The 13,176-nt window shown below is 42.3% G+C and overlaps 1 protein-coding gene across 2 annotated transcripts in view; it reads left to right on the top strand.

Annotated features, from left to right (window-relative positions):
- Window positions 1–13,176, top strand: part of SLC9A2 (solute carrier family 9 member A2) — a 95,780-nt gene that overhangs the window by 26,215 nt on the left and 56,389 nt on the right. For both annotated transcript variants that reach the window (XM_032351705.1, XM_032351704.1), the window contains exon 2: window positions 8,839–9,302. In XM_032351705.1, the coding sequence (XP_032207596.1) occupies window positions 8,839–9,302 (464 nt within the window). The remainder of the gene's footprint in view (window positions 1–8,838; window positions 9,303–13,176) is intronic.

The following is a 13,176-nucleotide window of genomic DNA, read 5'->3' as shown; positions in this document are numbered from 1 at the left end:
GATTCTTCTTTCTTTTCTCTAGTGCTATACTCTTTGACCTATATGTAATTTTCTAAAACTTCTGGATTTGTCTTTGATTCATCTGTCTCACTGAGAGCAAAACATTGGTGAAAAACAATCAGTGTTTTTCTCTCTGCACTTACAGAACAAGTTTGGCCATGAGATGTTTGGGTTTTCCACACCAAGCAATTCTGCAGTTTTCTAAGGATACCAACTGGGTGTGCTATAATTCAATTCCATTCTAACATTATCTACCTGGAGTTAGTGTCAAAGCCTATTAATGAAAGACTCAGTCTCCTAAGACTGTTCGCATTACAGATGTCAATTGTAAGTCCCTGTGCTTCTTACTGACCAGCTATAGATTGAGGTTCCCATGATGCCTTCCTTGGGTTCAGTCATTTGCTAGAACAGCTTACAGAACTTAGGGGAACAGTTGTGCTTCCTGAGAAAGGGTATGATAAAGAATGATAAAGAATGCAGCTGAATAGCCAGGGAAAGAGATATAAAGCAAGATCTGGAAGGGTCTCCGGGGCAGGAAATTTTGTCCCTGTGGGGTTGCATTTTATCACCCTCCCACCAGGTAGATTTGTTCATCAGCCCTTAACCTCTCTGAGCACCATAGTTGAGGGATTTCTATGGCGCCTTTATCACAGAAGTATTATCAATTATTAACTCGCCAGCTCCTTTCCCCTCCCCAAAGGATGAGGCAATGAAGCTGAAAGTTAAAAGCTTCTTCTCATGGCTTGGTCTTCCTGGTGACCTGTCCTTATCCTTTGGTTATCCAGAAGCTCACTATGAGTTGCCTCATTAGAACCAAAGTCACTTTTGTCATCCAGGAAATTCCAAGGAACTTAAGAGCTCTGTGTCAAGAACTGGGGTCAAAGGCCAGGTATACTAAAAGATGCTCCTAGCACTTCTATCACTTAGGAGATCAAAAAGGTTTTAGGAGCTTGGGATGAGGGCAGGAAACTGAGGATGAAGACCAATAATGTAAATATTTTTCTTGTATCAGAGAATCAACACTCTTTTCCCTCATCCAGACCAGCAACATGATCTGTTGGAACAAGTGTCAAAATGTATTTTGCATGTCCCCTCCTTTCATACATACCACCACTTCAGTGAATAACATCATCTCCTTCCTGGATTATTGACAGACTGGTGTTCCTGCCTTCATTCTTCAGTAGCAGCTAGAGTGACCCTATGGAATGGTGAATCTGATTTTGACGTTCCTCTCATCAAAAGCTGCCAGTGGGTCCCATTGCACTCAAAAAAATACCTAAAGTCTTTCTCATGATCACACGTGCTGTGTACTCTACTATTTTGCTGCCTTTCCACTTCACTTCCTACCATGTTCTCTTTACTCTCCGTGCTCCAGCCATGGTGGCTTCCTGGGTCAGGGTGCTCCCAACTCAGGACGCTTGTTCTTCCACATGTTTCTCATACTCTGTCCATACAGGGTTTTGTGCAGACATCACCCATCAGAGAAGCTTTCTTTGACCAGAATGGTATCCAGTATCATCTCATCCTGTCACTTTGCATGCTTTCACACTTCTCTGTCTGCCTTTGTAGGGCTCAGCACCATTTGCGATGATGAATTTACTGGTTGATGTCTTCATTTCCTGTTTCCCTCCATTAAACTGCAGCCTTCTGGTGCAGTGGCATTCTCTCATTCATTGCTGCATTCCTAGTCCCTGATATGGTACCCGGCACATGGTAGAGTCCCTACAAAGGTATATTGAATGAGAAAGACGATTGGATGACATTGATCATTTCTACTGCTTCTGAATTTTCCATGTTATATATAGTGTTGCAACATAGTGTTTTCCTGTTGTATATACATATTCTTTTGCCTTACTACGTAAGTGTGTGGAATGGCACTCCTCTTAGACTTTTTGAGATGCATAGATCCCTTTCGAGTTTGGGCTCCTCTTAAGCTTTTTAGTTACGTGTTTGCATCAATATCGTCTTTATTTTCAGTGATGGTGAATCATGTCCATCTGGTGTAAAACTCTAATTGGACAGTTCTCATCTCTTCATTTCCAAATTCCAGTCTCTAGTCTCTTGGGCAGGGCTTGTCTCCGTTCACTCCAGGTGTGGTGCCTCCCCCTTGCCCATAGAACAGAGGTAGGTCTTCAAAGATTGGCTTACCAGGCCTTCTACCGTAGGGTCACTCCCTATTTGATTGGCTCATCTCTTCCTTGCTGTATACACTTGGTAGCCAGGTTGGTTGTGCTGTCCCACTGTCATGGTGCCTAGCCTTTACCCCGTGCCTTCCTCGTGCCTCATCCTCCTGAAACTGAAATATGCACAGCCAGTTATCTTAATGCCACCTCCTCTAATTCCTTCCTGAACCTCCTCATCTGAATTTCCTTCCCTTCCCTGCCCTTCTAGTACTTGTTACATCTCTTCTTTCCTGTCTTGTGGGATAATGACTTGTGTTCATGTCTGATCTTCTGTACCAAATAGAAGCTCACTGAAGATACAGCCCATTTAAGATCCAATACAAGGTGCCTCAGAGCCTTGTGCAGGGAAGGGACTCAGTAGTTTCGTGAACAAAGGTTTAACTCTTTGCTCCTTTTCAGAATTCTTCATGGACAGACTGTACTCACTGTGTTTCTCTTTTCTTTGCAAGCAGTCATGTCATTTGGAAAAATCAAATACCACCTAAGTCCTGCTTTGGAATAATTCCCACAGATTTTTAATGTTTCATTTATATTTTCTTTTTTTCCAGTTATTATATTATTATAAGTCCTTTGCAACCTCATAAGGGGAGCATTTTTTAAAATCTCTACAGAAGGATTGCAGATTCAGTTCTGCAATAAAGCGCACATGCAGTAAAACAGGTCAAATGAATTTTTTGGTTTCCCAGTGCATGTAAAAGCCATATTCATACCACTCTGTAGTTTACTACTAAATGTTTGATAGCATTATATGTAAGATAGTATGTATACCTTAATTAAAAAATACTTGACTGCTAAAAATAATGCTAACCATCATCTGAACTTTGAACAAGTTATAATCACTGATCACAGATCACCATAACAAATATAATAATAATATAGAAGTTTGAAATATTGGGAGAATTACCAAAATGTGATATAGAGACACAAAGTGAGCACATGCTCTTGGAAGAATGGTGCCAATTGATTTGCTCAAGGACACAGAGCTGCCACAAACCTTCAATTTATAAAAAATGCAGTCTCTGCAAAGCACAGTAAAACAAATTGCAGTAAGACAAGGTTTGGCTCCATATTCATAGTTGCACTATTTTTGAGTGGGGTGAAATTAAATGTATCTTTCAGTCCCAGCATGTGACTAAATGTTGTAAGAATGTGTTACTGACATAAATCAGTTAATTCTGTTTTGTTTACTGAATTCCATTCTGTTTATGTATTTATTTCTTTCCGTATTTTTATTGTTTGTTTTTACTTATTTACTCAATTTGATTCTATTTATTTTTTTAAAAGATTTTATTTATGTATGTATCTATTTATTTGAGAAAGAGAGAGATCAGGGAGAGTGGCAGAGGCAGAGGGAGAGGCATACTCCCAGGTAGGCAGGGAGCCCCCATGGGGGGCTCAATCCCAGGACCTGTGTTGGAGGCAGATGTTTAACTAGCTGAGCCACTCAGGTGCTCCTCTATTTATTTTTAGGATTGGATTCTTTCACTCAGTCTTTGTCCACTTAGCATTATCATGCAATGCTAACAGCTTGTTGCTGTTTCAGATCAAAATGATGTTTCTCACTACTTCCTGCTTCTCATTACCTTACTACAATTTTGTTTTTAAAAAGTGTGTATTTGGTTGCTCTGTGAATTAGGATACATGAATCCAGCATTTTTACCTTTGAATGAACTTGCTTATTTCTCTTAATACTGAAAAACAAATTTAATGTACTCTGTAAATATTTACCTTTATTTCCCCCCAGCCAAATAGACCTGGCTCATTTTAGACTATTCTTTACGTTAAATCCAGTATTTTCCAGAGTTGCTTCAAGAAGGAGCAGCCTGGGAAGCTAGTTCTGAGTCAGGCTGCCTCTGCGCCTTTGTTTCCCAGGGTACTCAACATGAGCTTGGAAAATATTGGTGGATCTAATAAACATCATTATTTTTTCTTTAAGCTCTCATAAAATACGGAGCATTAATTGGATGGTTTGTGTTTGTCTGCACCTGGAGGCTGCACTGTCTCTCCAGAGGGCTTGCCTATTTCCCCTTTTCCCCCTGGGGGTGTCACTTGTTCATTAGAACTGTACATAATTTTTGAAACTTTGTGTGGTTTCTTGTGGTGGTGGTGGTTCTCTGTAATTCAGATTCTTACATTGTTGCCCTTTTGTGGATCCTGCTATCTGGAAGCTTCCTGTCTTCTCTTCCCAGCATTTGACAAATAGATTATTTTAAGTATAATGAAAAATTAGAGTGAATCAATTGCTTTGTACTCAGCTACACAGAGCTCTTTAGCTTTCAGCTCAGTTTGTTTCAACACTTGTTTGCAAAGAGAAATTAAAATAGATTCAGTCTAAGAGGTTGTCTTAGTGGTGTATTTTGTATGGAACCCTGATCCTGTGCCCCTTCTCACTAAGTGGATTTCTACAACAATTTAAATAAAATAAACCTTTTTTAAAAAAAGATTTCATTATTTATTCAACAGAGGGAGACAGCAAGAAAGGGAACACAAGCAGGGAGAGTGGCAGAAGGAGAAGCAGGCTCCCAGCTGAGCAGCGAGTCCAATGCAGGCCTTGATCCCAGGACCCTGGATTGCTTAATGACTGAGCCACCCATGCACCCCTAAAATAAAACAAACTTTAAAGTACCCATCCTCACAGACTTTTATGTGCTAGTAATAAAAAGTGAACGACACAAGGACAATGCCCCAAATACTACTAAGTAGAACTTAGCAGGAAATATAAAGAAGAGACTAACATGGGGAGGTAACCCACAGCCTAGGGCCAAAGATGCCCCTCCCCCCCCATTTTCTATGGTCTGGGGGTAAAAAATGGCTGTTATAATTTTAAGCTGTTAAAATCAAAAGAAGAATGGTATTTTGTGACATGTAAACTAGTAGGAAATTCTCATTTCCATGTCCACACATAAAGTTTTATTAGGACATAGCCACTCGTACACTTAGGTATTGTCTCTGGCTCCTTTTGTACTATGACAGCAGAGTAAAATCTGGTCTATGAACTGGAAATATTTACTATGGGGCTTTTGATAGAAAATAGTTAGCTGATCCCCGGACTGAGCAGTAGATTGTACTTGTGGTAGCTCATGTTCCACCTTGTAAAAACTGTGAAAAATTTCATCTTGTTTTTCCTGATAACCGATCTATTTCTCCATAACATCTGATGAGATAATGACCCTGGAGAGCAAATTCTGCCTATTCAAGTTCATTTACCCAAGGAAGAGTCGGGGTTGGGGAGAGCTGTAAGTGAATGCACATCTGCAAATGTTGATTCGTTTGTTTTACTCTGGGAATGAAGAAATTTAAGAAGACTTTTGTTTTGTTTTCCTGCTATGTTTGACTCTTGTCATCCGTACACCCTACACGCTTACACACCAAACCTTCCAGCCCGCAGAGAGCATGTTGTAAGATTTGAGGTCTCTGCTTTATGTTCACCAGAAATCACAGAACTAAGATCTTAGTTGACCACCCTTCCTTTAATCCCTCCTTATTCCTGGAATAACTGGGCAGATCCAGTAACTACCATCCAGTTTCAAGCAAAAGGTCACTCGGGCCAATCAGGGGGGACCTGAGCTTTCATAGAAGAAAGGAGAGGAGGGTTTTCAAAATGTAAACACAGGATCTTGTTAAACAGCAACTGCTGGCTTGTTGCTATTCTTTTCTGATATCTGCTGTTAGTTTATATGTTACTTTTCCGACTAATGTTTATGTTACGAAGTGTCCCTTCAGGAGCCAGAGGTCCCCCTCCTTGTCCCCCAGCACCTGTCCCAGTGGCCCTTTTGTCTCGGGCCATCCTGCATGTCTGTTTCTGCTTTTCTCCCATTGACCGTATTTCCAACCCTCCGTCCTTAGGATAAGAACCTCCTTGAAGCCCAGTGACAGGAGACCATATCCCACGTGAGAGCCCTGGGTACCTGGGTCTGTGTGGCAAGTAAAGGAAAGCGAGAGGCCATGCGGAAAAGTGGGAGCCACCAGGGAGAAATGGAAGCCACCATCATGGCCTGAGTGACACCAGTGAGCCTTGCTCACTCTCTAGTCTGTCTGTAGAGGAACCTGTTCCTTGCTTCTGTGCATTTCTTTAGAACTGTTTCCTTGGGGCAGCTGGGTGGTTCAGTTGATTGAGTATCTGCCTTTGACTTGGGTCATGATCCTGGGTCCTGGGATCGAGCCCCACATCAGGGCTCCCTGCTCAGTGGGGAGCCTGCTTCTCTCTCCTTCTGGTCCCCCTATTTGTACTCTTTGTCTTTTTCTGTCAAAAGGGTAAATAAAATCTTAAAAAAGAACTCTTTTCTATTGTGTTCTCATGTGGGGGGGGACCGGAATGGGGGGCATTCGTGACATCCTAGGTACAGTGGTGCCTCATCATGGTTACAGTCTTTGACATACGTCAGTGTGTCCCCATTTTGCAAGTGAGCAAACAGGGCCCAGGCCTGGTTGTAACCTCCCCATGGTCACGAGCAGCATCCGGAACATTGGGTCTGAGGCCGGGGACAGTCATCATATAGCATCCATCAAGGCCCACGGCACACACAGCGCCTTCAGGCTGGGTCTTATTGCCCTATGCTCCTGAAAGGAGCTGATTTCACTTAGACTCAAGGGGGCTATTAGGGGCAGGCCCATCCTTATTACTCAGGGAATGTTGCCCGGAGAAGCAGGACTCAGTGTGAAGAGAAGTTACAAAGATGAGGTTCTCAGGGGATGTTCTTCAACTTCTCTGTTCAGCACAGAGGTCAGCAGGGCAGAGGTCATGGAGGAAGGGTGGCTGAACCGGCTGAATACATTTTTCCCCAACAGTGATTGGAGCCTCCGAGAATATGAATAAAAACTTGATCAGAGTGGGTGGGATGATTCGAATCCCCATGTAAATGTGTTCACATTATTAATTAGAAATTCTCGAAATCTCTTCAAATTAGCATGATCCCTTTTTTGTTGTTTTTCACAAGCTGTGCCATGCCGTGTCTTTAGTACAGTGTTTAGAGTTTTAAGGGTTGGTTTATTAAACTTGCTGTGATACTAAGCTTCTAAGACTCATTCTGTCATTGTAGTATGTTGTTCCTATAGTTCAGATAACTTCCGTTTGCTGCTTTAATTCTGAACTGTGTGAGGTGCCTTCAGGATGGCTGGCTGTTGTCTTATAAATAAGGGCTGTCCTCATGTAAGCCCTATCAGGTGACCTTCTTGTGTGAAGTTGCTCCTCAGGTTACCACATGTGCTGGTACAACCCACATTCTGCTCCTCTCCCCCTGCTTCCAGGCCCACGCCCCCAAACATGGTCATTGTATTAAAGCCACACTGAGCTCCACCGTGAATTAGGAGATGGGTATTTTCCTCCATTTCTTTACTTCCTTGGAGGCTCTTCATGCCTTCTCCATGCATTTATTTAAATATTTATTTATAAAAGATTTTATTTATTTATTTATTTATTTATTTATTTGTCAGAGAGAGAGAGACTGCACAAGCAGGCAGAGACAGAGAGAGAAGCAGGCTCCCTACTGAGCAAGGAGCCCGATTCAGGACTCGATCCCAGGACCCTGGGATCATGACCTGAGCTGAAGGCAGTGGCTTAACCCACTGAGCCACCCAGGCATCCCTTTCTCTGTGTATTTAATGTCTGTCCTTTCTGGAATCCCTGCCAGATGCTGCTTCCTCCATGATGTCCTTGCTGATTTCCTCCTTCTCTAACCCTTAGAGCTTGTCAGGGACCTCACCACACAGTGTCTTGTATTAGAGTAAGTCATAAACATCAGTTCCTTCACCTTGATTAGAAACTCTGAGACTGGAGATCATGGTGGTTTACATCTCTTAAGTAGTAATTACCAGAAGTGCTTTTGAAGGATTGAGTTGGTTATTTCTGAAGGAGTGGACCTCTGAAAAATGAAACATACTTAGCATTCCAAGTGCACTAGCCTGAAATTGATAAAAGACTTATTTATTTGAGAGGAGAACAGGCACATGCATTGGGTGGAGGGGTGGAGCAAAAAGAGGAGAGAGAGAATCTCAAGCAGATCCCCTGCTGAGTGCTGAGCCTGACGTGGGGCTCAGTCTTATGATCCTGAGATCATGACCTGAGCCGAGATCAAGAGTTCGAAGCTTAACCCACCAAGCCACCCAGGCCGCCCCTGAAAATAAAGATATTAAATAAGTTGCAAACTCTGCTCAATCCCAGAGGGGACAGTGGTAACCCGAAAGCTGGGGTGTGATCCCCGGCCTTGGCAAGACCCTGTATCTCCTTGAGCCTCAGTTTCCACTGAGATCAATAAATTTAAAAAGATGAAAACAAGTTTCCTGCCTTCCTTAAAGGTTTTATGAGGATGAAATTGTGTTGGAGATCACAAATGTGTTGGAGATCACAAAACTGCCTCAAATATAAAATCGTGTAGTCTCATTTAAGAAAACTTCATTGGAGGTAGACAACAGCTGTGCTGTGTAAGTATGGTGTACCCGTATCATTGAGCTCCTGGTGTAAAGTTGCATTCGTGCCTGACCGTGCTTCCTGAATAGTTTTAAGATCATCTGATTTTTACGCCATACTGTATAGCCAGTTATGCTGACCTGGGAGGTTTTGGAATAGAATCTATTGGTTCTGGCAAAGAGAACCAGTTTACCTTTGCCCTAATTCTTGCATACCCCTAACGCTTTATCTTTATTTTTTCCTTCACAGGTTTCCATCTGTATCACAAGTTGCCCACGATAGTGCCTGAGAGCTGCCTCCTTATAATGGTTGGCCTGCTGCTAGGAGGGATTATTTTTGGAGTTGATGAAAAGTCCCCCCCTGCAATGAAGACTGATGTGTTTTTCTTGTATCTTCTCCCCCCCATCGTGCTCGACGCAGGCTATTTCATGCCCACTCGCCCCTTCTTTGAGAACATTGGCACCATTTTCTGGTATGCTGTGGTAGGGACCCTCTGGAATTCCATTGGCATCGGGGTGTCTTTGTATGGTATCTGCCAAATTGAAGCCTTTGGCCTGAGTGACATCACTCTGCTCCAGAATCTACTTTTTGGCAGCTTGATCTCAGCCGTGGACCCAGTGGCTGTGCTCGCCGTCTTCGAGAACATTCACGTCAATGAGCAGCTCTACATCCTGGTCTTTGGAGAGTCCCTGCTGAATGATGCAGTGACAGTGGTGAGTAACAGGTTCATGCTGTGTCTCCCCAACACCACCAGCCTCCCCAAGTCTGCATCAGCTTTCTGAAGGTGACAGCAGAGTGGAGAACCACAAGCACCAACCACACTTGCACAGTCATGCAGTCCTGCACTTAGATGGGCCCCTCACTTGGTTTAAGGCTCTGTCACTGCTGTCTTGAAGTGCTTTGTAAAATTTTTTTTAATGATTATTTTTGATTGATTATTATACAATGGGCCCCTCACTTTCATGTTGCACGGGGTTGCACAGACTGTGTAGCTGGTCCCTGCTTGCAAGGTCCTGCTGGTGTCAGAGGACCATGAAAGTGAGGGTGACCTTTCCTATCTGAGGATTTCTCAGTTGGCATTTTGAAAATGACAGTCTTTGATCAAAATTCAAGGACTTCGGGTCATTCAGAGTTCTTGGTGAGATGTGATGCTGTTGTGAGTGAACATGCAAAACGGAAGCGAAATGACGATGCCTGCCACGTGCCTTTCTGGGCCCGGGGATGGTTTATTAATTCCTTTATGATTTCAGGCCAGTTTTTCATTACACTCTCACTTTCTGTCTCTGCTCAGCCAGCTTATTTCTGATCCCCACCACTTTCCTGTGAGTGGATATTTATTCAGAAAATGCTAATTTATTTTTAATTCTCACTAATTAACACATAATTAGAGTCAGAGGCTGTTGTGATCTTCATGTGAGCAGAATTTACCTCCAGCCCACTTTCTGAGCTCAGGCAAAGCGTAGGGAAGTGGTGAGGAAGCCTGCCACCCCCACACAAGCCTACAAAATGGTCCTCTCCCAGTGAAAGACACTCCGGTGACCCCGTATAGCTAAACCCATGAGGGGGCCCCAGTGATGCTGTTTTATTGTGTTAGCTGCCATTAACCTCTTGTGAGGGCCTCCTGTGTGCTTGGGTCTTTGTGACCACCTATGTGGTCATTGTTTTTCCCATTTGGTAGGTAAGAAAGTTGAGGCAGAGAAAAATTAAGTAACTTAACTAATTTATATTACTTCGTTTGTTCCTCCCATTAAAATATGATTCCTGATTCATTTAAACATCAGCGTAGAAACCAACATCACTCCCTGTTAGCTTATAAACAAAATAAAATATCATTTTGAAGGTTGTCCCTTAGCTCCATGTGGACGTTATTATGTAGAAAGTAGTTTATTGATAAGGAAATCCCATTTTTTAGAATAGCTGCTAAGATAGCTGTTTTGAGGCAGCTAAGGTCTCTCACTCAAGTAACAAAATACACTTCATTTATTCCATTATTCACTAACAGTGATTAGTCATTAACTTACTAATATTAAATTTTAACTGGGAAAGTACCACAGCAATGAAGACATTTTATAATTTATCCTAATTTCCAGAGGCTTCAACATTTTATTGTGACTTATGTTTGCTATATACATGTTACCCTCGTTGAGGTAGATCGAGGACATTTTCATGAGGTTTTCTTGGATTTCCTTCATGTTCAGGAAACTTTATAAAGAAATAATAACACCCTGGCGCACTTCTTCTAGGGCCGTCCAGCCAAGTCGGCTCAGTTTTAGAGTGACGCACTGCCTTTACACTGCTTTCTCTTCTCTTAAAGAATTTCTCATTCAGACACCTCAGTGTCCATTCTTTGAGTTCGTCAAGACTCAGATCTGAGCCAACAGTCTGGCTAGATCCCTGTTCAAACTGCGTGAAGGCCCCAGGCTTTCCAGGGTCACATCCGGTGCTTCCTGTCAAGAGGACCCAAGCCGTCGAGTGTGATTTTATGGACAGAGAGGGAGGCCTGACCCAGAGAAGGCAGTGGGCCAGATTGAGGGCGCCATTCCAATGCAGGAAGGAAGACAAGGACAGAGAAAGGGCATGGCTGCTCTTTAGATGTGGAATCTCTCGTTACAAGGCCAAAGCCTATAAGTCAATGACTAACGGTTTCCTGTGAATGAGCCTTCCTCGAGTTAGATACCCTGGGCTCAGAGCCTGTGGACCCTTAAATCCACACCCATAAGATAGCAAGGCAAGCCGAGGGATTTTGCCTTCCTAACACTGAAGAAAAGACCTCCAGGTATGACATTCCTTGAATTGGCTGAAGAGTGGGCTGAAAGGATCAGGTGTTAGGAATAATTACAATGACATTTTAAAAACTGATCATTTTGCCTCCCTTGTCAGGTACCCTCAGAGTACAGAGGTGGAGATGCTTTATGGATGATTCTTTGATGTCTAGTCTTATCTGTAGGAGAGATTTAAGGAACCCACAGATTAAGGAATTCATCATGAAAAGTGTGGACCCCGCTGCTCACAGTGAAAATGACGAGTCACTAGGAGTCACAACTAGAAGGGTGAAGATTAAGAAGGGAAAGATTAGAAGGGAAAAGATTCGTGTTAAAAAACGTAGTCTAGAGGATGAGTAAAGTTATACGTCTGTGCAATAAATCCTGTCCCCAAATCATGGTAGATTCAATATGCAGCTAGCAGAGTTCGGGGGAGAAAACCTACCATGAAAATGTCTCCGTGCAAAGATAAATTGACATTATATAAATGATGGTCCAACAGTGCCATTATCCAAGGTTACAGTAGATTGGAATCGATTGGAGAAATGACAGCTGAAGGAACAAAGGTCAGATTTTTAAATGGGATTTTTGTGCTTTCCCTTAGCTTAAATATTAGGCAAAGATCGCTCAGGTTCTCACTTATAAGATCAGTACTGCCCCTCTGCAGTAGTCCAGAATCAAATTACTTTTGTTCATATAGTAATTTCCGACATCATTTCTAGAACATGTTAATAATGCAAACATTGAATGATCAAATGCATTTTTCAAGAACACTTAAAGAATTTCTTCAATAGGTTTGGTTACGGAGAGCTGGTTCTTTGGAACCAGACAAGGGGTGGGGTTTATGGCCCAGGCATTATGTGCTATGCACTGGAATTTAACTTCAGGAAGCTGGAAGGTAAACAGTAACCACTTGGTACTCATTTTTGCTCTTGCAAATTGCAGAATATATTTTAAATTCCTTAGGCAAAAATGTTTCTTGTATTTCATATTTTAAAGAAAGGGTGACCTGAAAATTATTTTTTTCTGGACAGAGCTTTTCTGACAAAGAACCGGTATTCTTTGCATCATTGTGTTACACAAATTCACTGAGTTCTTGCACCTTTTAAATCAAAGGTCCAAATAGAGAATTTCTAATTCTTATAATACTCTAGTATTTTAGGATCTCATACTCTACCACTTGAGCTAGCTGAGTGGTTAATATAAGTATTTTAAAAATCACAATAATGAGTAAAATATCCCGAGAGTGCTTTCCCTTTCCCCTTCCCTCAACTGTCACATTAGCCCACCACAAAACACAAGCAGCACTGGTATTTCAGTCTTCAAAAAATGCAGTTGTCAAGTAGAGGAAAACTTTGCACAGACCAACTAGAGACATAATTGTAGCCAACATGCCTAGTACACGTGCATATGCATATACATATATAAATTCTAACTCCAGAAGCACTTTCCTACATAGATTCCCTTGCATTACAGTTAAAGTATTTAAGAGGAATGAGCTAACTGTGGGTTATAGCCAGTGGTAACTGAAAGAATTTTATCTTGTGCTGATCACTGGGTATCAGGTTCACTGTAAAGCAGGTGGGAGGGTATGGAAAGCCTTCTGGTTGTCAAGGCAACATCTCTACCTAAGACATTGCCCCGTAACATTGCCCTGGCTTCCGAGGCAGTAGAATGATTGAACTAGAGCTCCTGCCCCGTGTGCTGAAGGTACAGCGCCTGTGACTCAGCTCTGTTCTGTGCAAAACCTGAAGAGCTGTTGAAACTGGCATGTCCCTTTGATCAGTTTGATGGACTGAGTTGCCAGAAGATGCCTCTGGAAAAA

Source organism: Mustela erminea, chromosome 7, assembly GCF_009829155.1.
Source record: "Mustela erminea isolate mMusErm1 chromosome 7, mMusErm1.Pri, whole genome shotgun sequence".
NCBI lineage: Eukaryota > Metazoa > Chordata > Mammalia > Carnivora > Mustelidae > Mustela > Mustela erminea.
The sequence above is the reverse complement of the archived record's forward strand: the minus strand, read 5'-3'. Positions and strand labels throughout refer to the sequence as shown.